The 19,483-nt window shown below is 38.8% G+C and overlaps 1 protein-coding gene across 3 annotated transcripts; it reads right to left on the reverse strand.

The window, feature by feature from the left end:
- Positions 1-728: 728 nt before the first annotated feature.
- LOC117495398 (interleukin-1 receptor type 1-like) lies at positions 729-18,935 on the reverse strand. Of its 3 annotated transcripts, none has more exons than XM_034146616.1 (12): positions 18,819-18,935; positions 14,118-14,195; positions 13,347-13,599; positions 12,597-12,789; positions 11,516-11,687; positions 10,785-10,847; positions 10,464-10,599; positions 9,603-9,772; positions 6,139-6,282; positions 4,466-4,633; positions 3,218-3,507; positions 729-1,254 (listed from the first exon to the last, which is right to left on the reverse strand). In XM_034146616.1, exons 2-12 carry the CDS (start codon positions 14,191-14,193, stop codon positions 967-969), a joined length of 1,953 nt encoding a protein of 650 aa, XP_034002507.1. In that variant the 5' UTR covers positions 14,194-14,195; positions 18,819-18,935; the 3' UTR covers positions 729-966. The 3 variants fall into 3 exon arrangements, with proteins under 3 accessions (XP_034002507.1, XP_034002509.1, XP_034002508.1); XM_034146618.1 differs by having other exon boundaries at positions 9,618-9,772; positions 18,819-18,934; XM_034146617.1 differs by lacking the exon at positions 18,819-18,935 and adding an exon at positions 16,861-16,890.
- Between the last annotated feature and the right edge of the window lie 548 nt (positions 18,936-19,483).

Raw genomic sequence — 19,483 nt, forward strand, 5'->3', positions numbered from 1 at the left:
CATCCCTTAGCGTGGCATTAAAGGTCCCCTATTATACTGTTTTTCATCAATATATTATAGGTCTCGGATATATACAAAACATGTCTCTGAAGTGTTTGGCTCCAAATACCAAACAGATCATTGCAGCATCCCATAATCCCCTCTGTTTCAGCCCTGTTTCAAAAGTGCTGATTCTCTGTCTGTTACTTTAGATGAAAATAAGGAGCCCCTCCCCACGCCCCTCTGAGAGAGATTTGGTTACAAAGAACACAATGGTGCTCTAGGAGGAGATTCAGGTGATAACGTGGGGTGTCGGGGGGGTTACCTTGGTTGGTGATTGGCTAATGGTTACACAAGCCAACACATCGTTATGACATCATCAAGTGGCCAAAATCTGATCAGCTCATTTTCAGACAGATTTTCATATAAATGGATCAGGACAAAAAGAGAGCAAATCTTTTTTCCTGAAACTTTCAGAGTCTCTTTACACAGAGGGGACACATGTTGATGTAGAAGAGACATGAAGAAGAGGGGACACATGTTGATGTAGAAGAGACATGAAGAAGAGGGGACACATGTTGATGTAGAAGAGACATGAAGAAGAGGGGACACATGTTGATGTAGAAGAGACATGAAGAAGAGGGGACACATGTTGATGTATAAGAGACATGAAACAGTTGATTTTGCATAATAGGTCCCCTTTAAGGTATATCGTCGGTGAATCGCAGACGTTCCTTTTTGTTTGCCAATTAAAGCGTTCAGTGAATGTCCCAGTGTCAAGCTTCAACAGCTAATTACTAAGAATATTTTATCTGTAGCAGAAAAATACTGGGTACCAAAAGTTGGAGTCGAGCACTGCTAAAGAATACCTTTTGGTTCTCAACATGTATCCTCAGCTTGTTGTGACAACACAGCATTTCTTAATTGTCTCTCTGTGAGAGGATCAATACACATTTACATTGGAATCGAGATACTCTCATGACTTCATTACATGTTCAGCAGGGTCGCTTTCTCGGGGCACATCGCCCTCTTGCCCTTTACCGGCATATGGTACCTCATATCCTTCCAAAACCTGGAGGAAGGGGAGAGGGATTGCGATAGCTGTCCACCTTTCTCCTCGTCCTCTTTCGTCCTCATACATGTCCTCCATCTTCGCGACCTGCTCTGGTTCTTCCACCAACACACGGCGCCTTGCTTCTTCCTCAGGTGACGCACCGACTCTGGGAAGAGAGCCAGCTGAGCAGGGGTGATCTCTTCCAGCTCCACCAGAATCACCTGTAAGGCAGTGCAGGAATTATAAATCAGAGGGCTTTTTTGAGCATGTGGCCAACAGCTAAACATTTCTGAAATAGCGCAATAGGGCCAGTTATTGATCAAAGACAGTGTTCAAGATTTAAACTTTTTCAGTTCAGTATAAAGTCATAGCTCACAAAAAAAACATAAAATACAATTTTGTGTCAATGACTTAGTTGCACTTTTAGTTCAGTTTACCACTTTACCATCAACCTAAATGCAGTTTGGGTTAATAAATACATCATTTATGCAGCCAAACTTTGTTTTTGTTTTATTTCTTAATAATTGTTGGTATTTGTTTTAGTAACAACATTTGTTTCAGTAACTTAGTTTCAATTTTTTAAATTACATTACTGAGGAAAAAACCCATTCCTGTAATCTTAGGCCAAGGTTGCAGGCAAGTATTGGCTGCAACACCATAACAAATTGCATTAATAAAGATGTATTATTTTGCAGGGGGGTCCAAGCATAGTGTTACAGGCAGAGATGGGGTCGTTACTCAAAAAAAGTAATATATTACATATTACTTATTACTTTAAAAAAAAGTAATATATTACTTTACTTCGTTACTCTCTACATAAAGTAACGCGTTACTTTACTCATTACATTACTCGTTACTTTAGTCAGGGCCGCCCCTCCCTACAGGCAGATCACGCAGACTGCGGAGGGTGCTTCATTTTGCGGAGTGAGCGGGAGGGGGCGGCCCTGTTTACATCCTCACTCTGGGTTCGGGGGTCCTTAGCTATTAGCTTCATGTTAGCATGTTGTCTTTGCAGGTGCTTGTTGAGGTTTGACGTTGTGCTTGCAGCAGTGGATAAAAGCTTCTCTCCTGGACACAGTTTGCACCTCACTGTCACATTCCTGTCCTTTCTTCGGACAAACTCAAAATAATGGGCATACCTCCACCCCTCGAAAGTTTCGCTGTTGATTGAGCCATATTTATACACTGCATGTGGACGCGCAAGTCGCGCAAATGTTACGTAAATATAAACCTGCGGTGGAAATCCCTCTTGTCTGTCAAAGGGAGAATCCACGGCTCTGGGAGAATCTAGTCATTCTTTATGTTAGTAGGCTAAACGAAGTAACGCGTGTCGGGCAATGTTAGTAACTGTAGTGTGATTACTGAATTATAAAAGTAACGCGTTACACTACTCCGTTACCGACAAAAGTAATATTAATTATTAATTATTAATATTATTATTATTATAATAATATATTACAAGTACACCAAATCATCCTCCAATCACAGAGGTGGGAAGTATTGGAGTACAAATACTTTGTTACTGTACTTAAGTAAATTTTTCTGGTATCACTTTACTCCACTACTTATTTTTCTGACCACTTTTTACTTTTACTTTCTACATTTTGAACACAAATACCTGTACTTTCTACTTCTTACATTTTGAACACAAATACCTGTACTTTTTACTTCTTACATGTTGAACCCAAATACCTGTACTTTCTATTTCTTACATTTTCCAAACAGGCTGGTTCCTTTAGTTTGAATGTGTGTTTGGTGGCGTGATCATTATTCTTTAGAGTCATTGCGTGCCTATTGATTTGAACACGATCCATGTATCCATCATTTCCTGGTCTTCTCTAAAGAAGAGGGACCAATGAAAACGTTGTCATGTTGCCGTTGTTCAGCATGGAAACATTCATTAGCTAACAATGACATTATTGTTCTATTAATATAAAGGGAGGTCAGGTACTCTTTAAAACAGCTGGTAGTTATGGGTACTTTTTACTGAAGTACATTTCAAAGCCCATACTTCTTTACTTTTACTTGAGTAAAGAAGTTTAGTCAGTACTTCTACTTTTACCAGAGTATTTTTGAACACGAGTATCTGTACTTCTACTTGAGTAAAGGATGTGTGTACTTTTGCCATCTCTGCCCAATCACCCTGAATCTCCCTACGTATATATTAAAGGTCTGCTTCCTCACCTTGAGAGATCCCTCCAGCAGAGACCTGTGCATCGCTGCCAGACGCTCCAGCTGCTGTCTTGAGTCTGGATAGTTTTCTTCACCGCCATCGAAACTCATGTTGCTGCTGCGGTCATTTTCCTTCTTGCTTTCGCTGTTTTCGGTGCTATCCCTGCTATCACTGCTCTTTGTGATGTTGTTTTTGCTACTGATACTGCTTGTGAGTCTTTTTCTCATGAAAGTGGAGGCGGTGTAGAGCAGGAGGAGGCGGCGGCTGGCTTGAATGTTCTCTTCCACCGAGTCCACTATGGCTGCAGGGAGGAAAATACAGTGATATTAGTTTAAACAAAAGAGTTTAATAGATAATGATCCCCAACGTAGCTACTCATAACCTGACCTGTGGTAGTGCAAGACAGATCTGATAGATGATAAGCAGGATAACTAAGCAGAAACTAACTTTTTTTGATAAAAAAGCATGTGTATCGGACTAACTTTTAATCACTTAGCCTTCTTGTGATTTATCCAAATGTTACCTCTTAAAGGTAGGGTAGGTAAGTTTGAGAAACCGGCTCGAGATCGCTAGAATTTGAAAATACACAACCGGAGAAAATCTGCCACTTCCTTATAGAGCCCCTCCTCCAACACACACGAACGCGCACATGACCAATGAGGGCACGAGATAAGTTTGTGCACAGATGGAAGGCTGACAGGCAGGTAGGCCATCCAGTTATTTTAGCCGGGCCGGCTAAAATGATTGGTCGTGCTTTTTACAGTACTACGGCTTCCACAGATGACATTTTGTTATGGATTCATTGCTATCGGGATGTTAAGAGCATTCCATGGAATATAACAAAAAGTGTATCTCGAGCCGGTTTCTCAAACTTACCTACCCTACCTTTAAGATTCTCTCTTATGTTTATCAGATATCTGATATTTTAAATATTTAAAACATGTGTCAGTAAACTTTAATTAATGGTCCCAAACAAAAGGCAGTTGTCTGTATCTGTGGAATAAAAAAGGGCCCTAAACCAACACTAGGTTCAACCAACAATGCTATGATTAAGAACATGATTAATAACGATCATAAATAACATATATGACAAATGCTGGTGTAAATTGAAATGGTTGTAATATTTGTAGTAATAAGAAAAGGTCCTCTGCACCAACCTTTCATTATAACTTTGAAGAATTTGGAATTGAAAAAACAGATGCTTTTGTATCTAAGGTAAGAAATACTACAATGCTGCTTCTGCCATGAAGGGGACTCACCCATCCCGGGCATGCAGTCACGGCCTGCTATGAAGAGTTTGTAGCCGCAGGCCTTTTCTAACACTTCGGGTAGTGTGTGAAGGACAAACGCCTCCACTTCATTGCTGAATCCCTCTGTGTTGGGCTGAGAGTACGCCACATATGCGTCATACAGCTTCCCATCCGAATCTGACTCAGGAACAAAGAAGAAGAGCTCATTAAAGGTTGTTTTTGTGGCCGTTCAGTCTGCACAAGTTGCTTTATTCAAGTCAGATTCAGCCGTGCTATCTATACCTATCTATACCTGCTATATGCACATTTTATTAATAATTTGATTATTACATTTAAGGCAGATTTTGAGGTGATGATCAATGTGCTTTGAGCTTTTTGATTCTTTACAAAATGATTTAAAGTGTTTCAACAACATAATTTGATTTAAGAAAAGGTGTAAAAAAGAAGAATTGGACAGTATGACGATATCAGGTAACCTGTTTCGCTGATGGTAGATTTTTGTGTTGGTTCAAGTACCTCAAAATTGTTCTTAAGTACAGTACTTGAGTAAATGTACCTACAGTCAGTAGTGTTTGACAAAGTTTACTCTGTTTCATAAGCAGGCAGCAGATGACATTTCATCAGAAACTCTGAGCGCCTGTGGTTAGTTAGTTTCCTTTGTTCGCTCACTGTTGACAGTTGCGGTCAGGTATGGAGTAGAGCTCCAGATTCTGTGAGATGTGTGTGTACTCTGTGTGTGTTGCAATGTGTAGGCATCACTGTGGGTTTTTCCATCATGGACTTCTGTGTGTAGTGTACGAGTATTGTGAGATGAGATGTCTTTTATCTACAGTAGTGGTTCCCAACCTGTGGGCCGCCAAATAATTTGCAAAACATTATGATTTGTGTGGAAACATTTCATTATTAAGATTTTTTATTTTTATTTTAACCTCCTTTTCTTTCTCTTTCTTGATCCTCCTTAGCAACGGTCATTACAGTCCTTAACAGCGGTCTGTACTACTAGATTAACAACGTGTCACATGTTCTGAATTGACCAATCAGAACTTTATTTAGCCTCCGTATTGTTTATGGTTGAATGTGGGCCGCGAACATTTTTTAGATTCTTAGATTTTTAGAGTGGGCCCTGATTTGAAAAAGGTTGGGAACTGCTGATCTACAGTAAAGAACAGTACGTGTTCAGCAAAATCAAATATCACAATATATTTGGACCAAATACCTTGATATTAAGATTATAGGGTTAACTTGTGTTGCTTTCATACAACATTTACACAATAAGGTTATTCATTATCATTAATCTTGTGGATATATAACCTTTGTATACACACCCACATAATTGTATATCCCTATATATCCATACACATTATACTGTGTATGTACTGTGTATTCAATATTTTTGACTAAGTACCTTTTTTAAATCAATAATGCGTCAATATTGTAGAGTTGACCATTGACCAGAACATTTTTTTGTTATAAATAATCAGTAATGTAGATAAAAGTGAGTAAAGCAAATAATAGTCTGTTTCGTTTAGAAAATGAAATCACTTTCCTGTAGCGCAGCCAGGAAAACACTTATGATTATGGTATCCAAAATCTCTGCAGATATCTATTCTTATATCATGATATCAATATTGCCTAGCCCTAACAACACATACGTTCTTACACACATCTGCTGTAAATATTACCTGTATTTGTATAGAAGACTGGAAACATCCTCCGAAAGCAGAGCACAATGTCGACTTTAAAAAGGTAGTAGATGATGACGGAGACGATAAAGAGAACCGCCACATTTCCAAGAATCATTCCAATGGGAAGTCTCATGTCTGGATCTGTATGAACATCAAACATATCAGAAAAACAAATTCGATTTAGAGAGTTATAGGATCACACAGTGTTTCCCACAGATCTGAAATATACTTGGGGGGGGGGGGGCAGTGTGACGTGCCTTTGTGACGTGTAACAACATTAACATTAACCTTTCTGTTGGTCGCTTGTTAGCAGACCCTTGACGCGATGGCAGAGCGAACAGGTACAGGCAGGGCCCATAGTGATAGCCCTATAGTTTAAATTTACTACCCACAAATAAACATATGGACATGGGTTACTATTTAAAAAAAATGGTAAATGTATTTAGGAACCTATCCATGTCATTTTGGAGTTAAATGCATCAATCTGGTGCATTTTGAGGGGAACATAAAGAGACTAGATCTATGGGAACACCTATATGAAACAGAACTGTATACATTTCAATAATCATTAAATCATGGCCATAACCAATAACATACCATTTCCAATATGAAAAAACACTGAAACTTTATTTATTTTTAGTTCATTTATAGTTGTGAGTGTGTCTTTGCTCCTGAATCAGCCTCGTCTGTCTCCTTCCTCTCCCCCCTCTCCCTCCTCTCCCTCTGCTCCTCTTTGAGGCAGCAGCAAAGACTAGTTTTAGCTCTCAATAAGTTTTAAAAGTGTATCTTATCTTTTTTCACCTAGTTAACTTTTTTTTTTTTATTCATGCATATTTTACTAATCACTACCCCCTCAAATGGAAATATGTGTTTACATAAATGGTGACCAAACCGTTTGAGACCCACTGAGAACTTAGACTAAGTTAACTATCTAAACACTCAGAGAGTCCTTTACCTCACCTGAGCTGAGGTTACCCCGAGCTTGAATGACACAGAGACCAATCAAGGGCTTTGATTTATGATCTGTATGACAGTGGCCATGTCGGCAGGCCACATCATGCAGACAGCCAGTCACCCTGTGCGAGGCAGGCCACATCATGCAGACAGCCAGCCACCCTGTGCGAGGCAGGCCACTTAACAAGCCAGGCCATCAGGAAACCCCCCGGTCCTCCCGATGGCCAGTCCGGGACTGGGTACAGGAGGCGTAGAGCGAGGGATCATTGTCCACAAGTTAATCGATCGCAGATTCGTGGTCGAATAAAAATAAATAAATAATAATAATAAAAAATAAAAAAACCTAAATGGGTCGCGAAATATACTTGGGTGGCCGTTAATATACCTGGGCGGCCCGCCCAAGTAAAGTCTATGTGTGGGAAACCCTGGATCACACCTAAAGGCAGGGCACCTTTCAACACAAGGCAATTCAAAGTGCTTTACAAACATTTAAAAACATTAAGGACATTAACAGATAGTGTAGCGGAATCATATTAAAACATTTGTATTTAAAAGTGAATAAAATAAACATAAAACAAGATTACATATAAAATACATGAGTACAAGTTACAGTGCAGTGTAAGATATGAAAAGTTCAATCAAAAGCAGCGGCAAAAAGAAAGTCTTCAGCCTGGATCTAAAAGTAGTAAGAGTTGCAGCGGACCTGCATGTGTCTGGTAGTTTGTTCCAGATATTTGGAGCATAATAACTGAACTTCTCCATGTTTAGTTCTGACTCTGGGGACAGAGAGCAGACTCTTCTTCTGTGTGGTTTATAATGTAGCTCATACTCTCATTCAGTATGCTCTCTGTTGTATTATAGCCTACAACAGAGAGCATATAGGCGCCTAGGGGATTCAACCTGAGGGCTCAAAAACGTTCCGCTCAATGAGGATCCTCCTTCTGGTTCTGGCTGAGAATTTCTTCTGTGTTCTTTGCTGGGTTTCCTACAGTAAGCTGCCTTCACATGATTTTCGAGATTTGCATCTTTCTCACCACGATGTAGAGCGCAGAGCTTTGTGGTGAAAACAGCGAGTTAGTTTTCGTTCTATAGTTACCTGTCCTGCTTGCCTTTGCGCAGCGCTCGGTGGCATTTTCAAGCGTAAGTAGGAAAAACTAAAATAACTGCTGGTCATGTAAAGGCAGCAATAGTCTGACAGTAAACTAAATTTAGCAGCTTTAGTGTGTGTGTCTGCAGAGGTCCTCAAGTGTGGAATGAGATTGATAACTATAAAACATTTCTTTATTTTCGTCTGTCTTTTAAAAAGCGCGTAAGGCAACACTTGTCATAGATTGTATACGCTGAATGGCTGTGGACTTCGACAGAAGTTCACTTTTCTCCCAAATTTCGTTTGGGATTTGTTTTTGGGTTGTAATGTTTCGGGAAACTCTCTCAATTCCATTTGTTCTAATTATATATAATGAAAATATTTTTAATTGTTAGTGTCTGGGCCCCTGTTCTCAAGCTTACTATAGCTTATTGGGGGGTGTCCCATTTTACGTGTCCGCCAGGGGTGTAGTGCTATTTCTATAAGTGCAGGAGCGCACCTATGACTTGCGCATGCATGTTGGGTTAGGGTTTTGCTTCACCAAAACAGAAGCATATGGATATAGTTTACGATATAAAAAGTGTGCAAATGTTTTTAGTATCCTATCCATTTGAACATGTTTAATTGGGGGGTGGACCTAACATCCTCTAGGGGGGTCCGGGGACATGCTCCCCCGGTAACATTTTGAAGTTAAATGCATCAATCTGGTGCACTTTGAGGCCAAAATTAAGGACTAGATCTATGGATACAGATCTCAACAACACCCAACTTTAAAGATCATATAAAGGTTTGCTTTGGAAATACTTGTTTACATAAATAGTGACCTACATTTTTGAGACTGAGATAACTAAAGGTAATTATCTAAACCCTCAGAGAGTCCTGTACCTCACTGAGCTGTAGTTATCTCTCTCAGTCTGACAGGAGAGGGCTCTCCTCCACCTTGTTGTAGAAACAGCTTCTTATATCCATTAGCGCAGCTAGCTAACCAGATGCTAACAACAACAATCCCCGGTACCGGTGCGCTCGCTCTCTCTCGCTCGCTCACTCACAAAATGCGCTCGTGCCACACACAAAAAGGCGAGCTTGTATGACACACAGAGACCCAGAAGTACTTGTACTTATCCTATTCTTTTCAATGGCTTTATTGTATGATTAGTATGGCAGATGAACAGATCGCCACTGGGCTTATAACAAAAGGCACAGCCACGCAAAAAACGCGGCATGTGTACAGCTCTTGATGTGTACTGCAATTTTTAAAGTGGTGAAAATGTTGTACTGGTGTCCGCAGTACGTCTCATGATTGTACCTTTTCTTTTTATTTAACTTGTGAATAAATGATGTTGACGATATCTAAGGGTGTTACTTTTTTGCCCTGACAGCCCACAAAGAATGAAAAAAACAACAGATGTTTAAACTTTACGCGCTGGGTTTTGACCTGTTGGCAGCAGAGTAAAGTAGCTCTGAGAGTTTCCTCTGGCACTGGACGCACGACAAGTGTAGTTGATGTTGTAATCCTTCTCCTGTAGCTTAGAAATCGTCAGCACATGCTCCATCCACACACCCTCATCAGGAACAGTCTGGCTCCTAGTCCTGGGGGGCACAGAAAGATTATAACATGTTATGGTAATGTGCTTAATTAGAGATTGATATTTGAGAAAGTTATTTTTTGTCAGTAGAAGACACATTGTTAAATCAATTGGAGTAACTACATGCAATCAGAACAGTTTGTATGTAAAAAAGAACTAATATTTCCCTGGGAATATGTCCGTATAAAGTTAAGATTTTTCTTCTGGGGTTGGAAATCTTAATATAGAGTGATTTATGCAATGTTAGGGATTGGGATTCAGGATACCAGTATTGAAGTAGTTTTGACCAATATGATTCCATGATTCTTGATAGCAGATGGAAATGTATCCAACCTATGTACTTCAAAAAACGCTCCTTTATTTTGCATACTGGTTTTGTTAAAAAAAGAGAATCTCCTTCAATCATTCAATATTTTAAGTTTCAACATGGTCTTGTTTTTCAGAATGTTGCAAAAAAAAATAAGGTGCTTCCCGGAGGCGTAAATATTGTGTTTACTACTGTATGTCAATTTCCTGTAAACTCTGAACAAACTTGTAGTAAGTTAAAAACCCGAGTACCAACAAGTTTCAACATTTTTGAATCAGACCTGAGTCAGTTGTCTCATTACAACCGTGGACTTCATCATAGTTCCCACTTGTACCATACAAGCAGCCAAATAAACAAAACAAATAGAACGAAAGGTAAGGATGCTCACAGTTTTTTTGATGTGTAGACACGTTCGGAGGGGTTTGTTTCCGTAATGAAATTGCTTGGGACGGACCAATAAACATGAACTGAATGCTTCCCGACACAAGGCACAAACACCTGGCACAGTTGGCTGAAATTTGACCCTAAACACAGGCATTAAAAAAAAAAAGGTTAGACTCAAAAAACGATTTATCTGTATCCATAAATTGTTGTAAAGCTGTGCAATGCAAATGTTGATCTGAATGCAGCCTCAGTCAGTTTCAACAATTCACATTTTTGACCTTTAAAACCCCATCTTTCTCAAAATACTTAGCAAGAAAGGACCTACCTATCGGTGCCTTGATTATCTCACCGGCTGGTTGGCGCACTTGTGGTGTCAAAAAGTAATTTGCTGAAAAGACAGACAACATGACGGAGCTTTAGGTTATCTATTTACAGAAAAATACTGTACATGCAATAATACCAAAGAGTAATTAGCCTTTCTTTGTTATCAATTTAAGGCAGGGGTGTCAAACTAAATTTTGTCGCGGGCCACATTAGCATTATGGTTGCACTCAAAGGGCCGGTTGTAACTTTAAGCATATATAAAAATACATATATAAATATTTAATATATATAAAATAATGTATTATATTATACTCTACATTGGATTATTATCGGATAGGGTAATAACTTCATAATTAACTACGTCTGAAAGCAGAAGTCTAGGGCAAATAATTGCTTCAGTGCGCATGTCACAAAATGAGATGCATTGTGGGGCATGTAGTTTATGGACAAGGTGCTTCTGTAAAGCGGCATGTAACCGTATAATAAACGTATTATATTCTTTGCAAGCTCTTGCGGGCCACATAAAATGAAGTTGAAGGCCGGATTTGGCCCGCGGGCCTTGAGTTTGACACCCCTGATTTAAGGTAACAGGAATGATTTCCAGCCCTTGTCAGTCTGTTGTAAACCTCGCTAACTTGTGGTTGCCACAGTAGGATTCATTATTGAATCGTGTTCTGGATAAACTGCATAAAGAACCTGACTTGAACAGTCAAGTGCTGAGTCTGTTCTCACCATTGACTGACGCCTCAATCGACTCTGAAACAGATCCGACGGTGCCATCGAGAGTGAAGGTCAGAGTGCAAGTGTAGTTTTTTTGGTTTTTAGTTTCCACCTTATCAATCTTCAGTTTGGCGTTATCCTCGTAGCTATAGCTGTCATTCCCATCCACAATGAGGGAACAGCCCTAGATGAGAAAAGAAAAGGGAGACAATATGTAAAAACAAGTTATTTTAATGATTCAAGGCAGTCCTACTGTATAGTTAACAGGCAGAATGGTTGGCACAGTTTGTGTGGGGGGGGGGGGAGGAGGGCATTTATACCACATTTTATATTCAATATTTCTATTTTCAATGCTAACTATAGAATACACAATTACGTTTGTTCAGTGTGAACGGGATGCCAGTTCTGATGTTAAATGACAAGTTTGTGTTGAGTTGTGTTTGAAACATGGCAATAAAACAGCTGAAAACACGGAGAAAAAGCTGGAAAAGAAACACTCAATGAATGCATTCAGGTTTACAATTTTAAAAACATAACTCCTAAATGCTTGATTAATCAAAAGTCAATGAAACATTAATCATGGTGAATAGTCATATCAACATAGACCAAAATAATAATTAAAAGTAATACTAAGTGATATGCATTGCCAGGGATAGTCACTCTACAGAATAGACAAGGAAAACTCTTAAATTAGTCAAACTTAAAGGAAGTTTTCAACAAAAAAGTTTATTTAATAGTTAAACATTTTGCTTTTGGTTTATGTTTGTTATCAGAGATGATCCTTGAGAAGTGGGCTTGCCTTTCCTTTCTGACAGTATTATTGTAGATTTTCATGTGAAACTTTAAAATATCTAGATCGACATTTAATTTACTCTTCCTCCACTGGCTCTCTGCTCTGCGAGAGTTTCTTTTAAGCTGACAAATAGCAGCAGTTAAACATTTTGCTACATTTAAAACCCACTAACAACCATTTTCTCTAATTAAATGTGTTGTATGCAATCTCCATTTAAGCCAAACTGCTCGTTGTCCCCAGATTTGAATCCTTGACAAGATAATGAATGTCAGTGTCCAGCAAGATTTGCCCATAACTCACTTTGTACCACATCAAGTAGAAGGTGGTGTTGTAGCTGTTCAGTTTACTGATGTATTCCTTCAGAGGGCAGCTCAGGTAGTCGGAGACCCCCTTGGTGATCGTTTGGCCAGCTTTCCTCGGCCTGCCACACTTTCCAGGAACCGGCAGCTCCACTATCAGCCTGGTGTTCTGCCTGTAGCACCTAGAGGGAGTTCTGGTGAACAAATTAAGAAGAAGTTAGCATTTTCTGTTCACATTAGGCATTGAGCAGCTGTGTCTGCAGTTTCTTGGTTTAAAGAAAAAACTATCAATCTTTTAAATCAGTCAAACTTTTATATTTAGAAGAGGCAGGTGCTGATTCTTAGAGTGTACATCTAGGTTATCTGTTACTTGTTTACATGTTGATTCAAACACCACAATATTTTGCAAATTTGGGTGAGCAGGAGCTTAATGCAGGTTTATTTTGAAACATACAGTAAGGATCATACCTGCTGAGACACAAGTTTCGGATTTAACTTAAAAAACATGATACTATATTTTATCTTCGTCAGAAAACAGCTGTTTATTTTTTTATCAATAATACACACCAAGGCTCCAAGGCAAGTAGGAGTCTTTTTTCTGTTCAATCCTAAATATTGGGGTTGAGTTCTCATGCTCAAAATATGTATGCTTGTAAAATGTAGATGCTACTGATTTCTTCTTCAGTATTTTCTACATTGAAGACAGCCACACAAAACAAAAGGACATTAATTCCTTCTGATGTGACAGTACCTCAGTACGCTCACGTATTCTCCATCGTCGTCCAGCTTTGTGTTCAGAAACCACAGAGTCTCTCCGCGCACCACGGTTCGTCCGGTCTCGTTACTTATTTCTTGGCGCGTCTTTGAGTCGTACCAGGTGATGTTGTAGGGCACCGCTGAAATGTTGAAGACGTCATAAGATGCCAGGGTGCTGGTTAGCATAGCCACATCCCCGGGAACCGAGTAAACCCTCTTGAACTGGAGCATGTAGTTGGTACAGTTCTCTGCAAAACAAATATCAGTGAAGAAAGGATTCATCATTTATTCAGCAAGCAGGCAAGTATAGCCCATTTACTAAAAGACAACTCAATGTGCTTAACTTTAAAGTCACTAACAAGGTCTAAGAAGTTAGGTTTAGTCTGTAACTCTGACCAGGTTCAGGTTTCTGTAAATTAGGGTTAGTTGGTCAGATTCTTATCCCAGCTGCGTCACTGTAGCACTAAATGTTGTGCATTTTACAAGTTATAATTGTTTTGTTTCCTGACTGTCCAGGATTAGAGCCAGCAACCTTCACATCTATTAGAAATGCTGAGAACTGACAGAATAAGTCACTGCAGTTTCACCAGTGGCCATCAGAGGGCAGCAAAATACTTCTCTACATACTGGAGATGGATGTTAGTCATACTTGGCAAAAAACGTATGAACTCTAATTTCCTTTAAGATATATGCACATTACATGGTTATGTTTTATATAGTCTCAGAGCTCTAGTAAAGAGTCATTTGAGAGCACAGTGGGACTCACCTTGTTCGAATCCTGTACAGATCCCAGATAGCCCGAGGAAAAACAGAAGGCTTCCTAGGGTTGACCACCGGCCCATGGCTGGAAAACAGATAAACAACGGTTAGAGATGAGTGTTTACAACCAGCCTTAGTCAGTGCTAAGTGCTACTAGAGGAATAGCCTGTAATCCTGGCAAACAGCCAACAACTTACTGGACCTCTTCTGTCCGGTGACCGGTCACGAGGGAATGTAAATGTAATTTTTATTTTTCAAGCCAAACTTTAATTCCCCTTATATTTCTTCTCTTCCTCTCTAAAGGAACTTTTTCTTCACTCTATGTATACATTTATTACTGCTTCCTATATTTTGCAAAAGCATTTTATGTAATTGTACAAAGTATAAACAGACAATAAACATCTTTAATTGTCTAAGCCCTCTTCTCTCTACCTCACTTGTAGAAACAGTTGTGACAAATGTTCTAGTATTTCAGGAGTCATTTGTGCGAAAACCTCTGTGTAATGCTTTAAAAGGAGTCCATGCATTCCTGAAAATTGCCTTACGCAATCGAGCGTTCCTACTCAGCCTTGCGTGACATCTGTGAATGAACCCTCATAGAAAACTGGTGCCCTGTCTCAACTTGTAACCATATAGTTATTGTGCCAAGTCGAGTCAGTTTTTGTCACGACTTCATTTCTAGGTGGCTCTAGTGGGATTAACAGTACCCATCACGTTAAATGGTGACTTACCACAAGTATGTCTTTCTCTGAGAGCGTGTTTCAACATTTGGAATTTGTGCTTTAGTTGGTTAAACAATGCGTAGGTCAAAGCATATTTGTGGTTACAGAAGCTTGTTCATGTTGCTAACTTGTAAAACTGAGAAAGGCAACAACACTGCTGAGGTTAGAGCTCAGGTGTGTTCATTAGATAGATAGGTAGATAGATAGATAGATAGGTAGGTAGGTAGGTAGGTAGATAGGTAGGTAGGTAGGTAGATAGATAGATAGATAGATAGATAGATAGATAGATAGATAGATAGATAGATAGATAGATAGATAGGTAGGTAGATGGATAGATCTATCTATCTATCTACCATTGTCTATCGAGTCATCTCCCTGGACTGTAATCAAAGCACGTGACTAAAGCTGGAAACATGTGTTTGGACTGACTCTGTTCCACAGAACTTGTAGCTTTCCACTTGGATCTTAATTCATGAACTCAAACTTCAAATCAAAGCCAAGTTTTACAACTAAGTTTCTCATCCCTTTCCACAATTTCACGCATTTTTTCAATCCAGTTATGGCTTTGAAACCTGTTGTAGAAAACCTTCTCAGCCCCTGAGGTGAAGGATGAAGAGTTATTCTTATGTAATATATATGTAACATGTCCATTCAAATACGCAACGTTTCACTGTGATATCTTGTTTCAACAGTTACTCTATAAATGTCTCTTTTTTTTTTGTATAATTTTTTACATTTGTATTCTATTTTATCTTTATTTTTACCTTGTGTGAATCCTGTTTTTTTTCCACTCTGACCCGGTTGCTGCTATAAACGGCTGAATTTCTCCAAAGGGATAAATAAAATTCCATCTTATCTTATTCAAATTTTAATCATGATGGGAATGGTGTCCACAAATGCAGTTAACCTTAATCAGACCCAACCAGAACACAGATGTAACCTCATAGGCCAGAGTTTATTTTTACAAACGTATGATTTTACTGTGAAGTCCGGATCACTCCCTAATGTTCGTATTGTTCGTAATTTTTACTGTTTTTAGTTTATCTTTGTGTAAAAAAAGAAAAAGGCATTTTGGACAGACAAACTTAAGATGTACAATTACTACATTATGTCTTGAAAAAACACTGTGTAATTGTTTGCTGCCAAATGTCAATACAAAATATATTACAAAAAAATACATTTATTCTTGCAAAGAAACATCCAGAAGCAAGAAGCCAAAAAAATTGGTAAAATATGGAGTTACAAAAGTCTTACATTTTGATCACAGCTAGGAATTTGGCAAATATAAGTTGAACTCTTTGACATTTGTACTTTGTGGGCTGTATGCAGAGGTGTGAAACAAAGAAAAGACAAGAAAACGGTAGCAACAAGATGGGGGAACATTTTCCAAACCACAATATCTGCACCTCTCCATCTGGCGACAGGAAGACCCACTGCTGACACAGATAGACAGATAGCAACCGTTTTGAAGGTAGAGGTGCACTGGTGGTTTTGCAGGCTGCAGAGAATATGAAGTGCTGCACATACTGTGGTTTGGTGTTCATAACCAACTTTTCCCATCACAACTTTCACATGATCGCTTCTTTGCCCTTTGACTGTAAATGTCCTTTACCTCTTAAGCCCCACGGACCCTTCGGCGGGTCCAAAACCACAACATCTGCAAGCAACAGTGTCTGAGGGCTTCTTAAGATTTAATAAACTATGAATGTTTCATATCCATGTAACGGGAAGAAACTCAGCTAACTGATGATTTTTCTTTTTTTAGCAAAAAAAAACACAAGGCTAACGCTGAGCCTCTGAATTAGCCCCAAGCAAAGAAATGCTAACGCCGTTAGCACAGAAAACACGGTATAACACCCTTATTACTTATCGTAACTGCACATCCAAAAGAACGATTAGCATCGTGAGAATACACAGAATCGATAGGTATCTATATCATCACTCCATGATCAGAAATCGCAACATTATAAACAAAAACAGACATCACAACACGTGGCATTAGGTAGCAAACACGGCAATATGTCTTACCTTTGTCGTTGTCTGATCAAAAGTTGTCTTCAATGGCATTAAAACGATAAAAACGCTGCTGAAGGTTAATCCATAGGTTAATCCAATGTGTCTGTGTCCCTTTGAAATGATTTCTGATAATCCATCAGCAATAAACCTAGTCAATCAACCATTAAGTGGGGAAATGAGAAAAACCCTGAATATTATGTCAAAAAATGTTCTAAGGGAAGTTTGTGAGGTTAGTTCAAGTTCTGAGTTAGGATTGGTGGAGGGTGAAGCCACCTCATCAGCCTATGGGAGGATATATCAAAATGAAAGACTCATTTGGCGCATTAAATGGGATTTACCCAACCGCAGAGTTTTTAGTGTGAAGTGAGACGAGGTATATTTCTCGGTAACGAACAAGTTTCACCCTTTCCGTTTTGTGGTGAAGGCTGCTTTTTCCACTGCGGTTCTTCTTCTTTTTTGTTAAACTTCACTAGATCTGGTAACGGTGGTTGCGGCTGCAGCAGAACGCATTAACAACAAACAACGCAGCAGGGTGCATCTGCAACTCGAAAAGGCTGTACAAATGTGCAGAAATAACACAAAGATGAGTTTAAAACTGATAGAAAATGACATTTTATGACTTGTCTTTAACCCCTGTTAACAAACATCATGGGTGCAGGGTTTGCACAGTGAACAGTCAATAAAATGAAGTCTTTAAATGCTTTTGCTTCACTAACCAAACCTCAGTAGTCGTTATTAAAACCCACAGATATCAAAGTCTAACACACTAAAGCTTTAGTTTCAGTTCTATCTTGGTCAGTGGCTCTTATTTATGAGTTTCTTTCAGCCTGGCTCAGATGGACATGATAAAGTGAAAACATCTGCAATATTGTTTCTGAAAATATTTGACAAGACCTTCTTTAATCTGGAAGGCGAGCATAGACCTATTCAAGTTTCATAATAACTCAAAGTTTTTCATTTCAATGCCATAGCACTAATATGAAATTAGACAGTGGTGTAGATGAACTAAATACTCAAGTACTGTACTTAAGTAAAATGTTGAGATACTTGTAATTTTTTCATGTTATGCTACTTTGTACTCCACTACAGTTCAGAGGTAAATGGTGTACTTTTACACTACCACTACATGTATTTAACACCTTTAGTTACTCTACAGATCTGGATGAATGATCAAGTCTTAAATCAGACTTTAGTTCCACCTGGAGTAAATTCACAAGCTACCCTGCAGTATACAAAGTCATTCAAACTAGCTGCACCTTTACCAGCTTTGAGAACACTTTCATGATCAATCATTATAAAACATATCATATATATTATTATGAAATGGACCAATCTGCACAATGACTACTTTTACTTTTGGTACTTTAACTATAATTTGCTGCCAATACTATTCTACTTTTACTTGAGTAACATTTTGAATGCAGGACTTGTACTTGTAACAGAGTATTCCTACACTCTGGTACTAATACTTTTACTCAAGTACAAGATGTAAGTACTTTTACATTACATGTTACTTGTTAGACGCTTTTATCCAAAGCGACTTACATACAGTCAGTACTGTGGACAATCCCCACAGGAGCAATTTGGGGTGAAGTGTCTTGCCCAGGGACACAACGACATGCTGTGCATGCAGTGGGACTCAAACTTGCTACCCCCTGATTCGATGTTCATCGCACTCACTGAGCCACAGCATCCCTACTTCTTCCACCTCTGAGGTTAGGTATATCACTCTCTATGAATGGCTTACATACAGCAGGTGCCTCTAACATAATGTTGAAGGAAGTGTGTTTACACTGTGGTTGGTATTACACACACTTCTCTTAAACATGCAATGCTTACAGTGTGTTACTCAAAACTAACTGAATCTGATCTGTTTTACATGCTTTCGGTGGCAAGAGTAACTATTACAAAATTAGAAATTGAAAATTAAACACTTGATTAGCAAAATTGAGCAGATTATATTGACTCACCTAAGAGAAAGCGACACAGGTTAGGGAACAGACGCAGGAAGGAGTGAATCGTTTACACAGCAGCGCTCAGAGGAAACCTCACCCGTGCCCCTCTGACTCAACTCTGTACCACCTCCAGATCACTCACAATGTTTTCATTGCTTCGGTCAAATCTCTGCATACCTTCCTTTGCTGTTTGCAGCACAACCTTCCCCTTCTTCTGACTACAATAACTTACCTCAAAATAAAACAGCCTTACTGAGAAACCTTTATAACAACTTCTACTTAACTTTACAACCATGGTAGATAACCACACATTTAACAACAAAGTATACCACCTCTGTTGTGCAATATCACCTATGCGCCATATACTGTATATAGTGTATATATATCACTTTATATTTATTATTTGTACTGGCTGCTATCTCGTAGTTAGATGATTCAACTACTGAAATAATACCTGTCCAATATATACTTCCACTTTTACTTCTGTTACCTGGCTGCCATCACACTACTTCATACTAACGCATATTTAAAAATCAATCTTGTTACTGGTACTTTTTTTGGTGTGTTTTTGTAAATTGTAATTTATGCAATTTCTTTTTTTATCGTTAATATGTTATGCATGCCTCTTAGTTTCTATTTTCTATTCTTGGTTCTTCACTTTTGCTGTAACAATGTACATT

This window comes from Trematomus bernacchii, unplaced genomic scaffold (assembly GCF_902827165.1).
Source record: "Trematomus bernacchii unplaced genomic scaffold, fTreBer1.1, whole genome shotgun sequence".
NCBI lineage: Eukaryota > Metazoa > Chordata > Actinopteri > Perciformes > Nototheniidae > Trematomus > Trematomus bernacchii.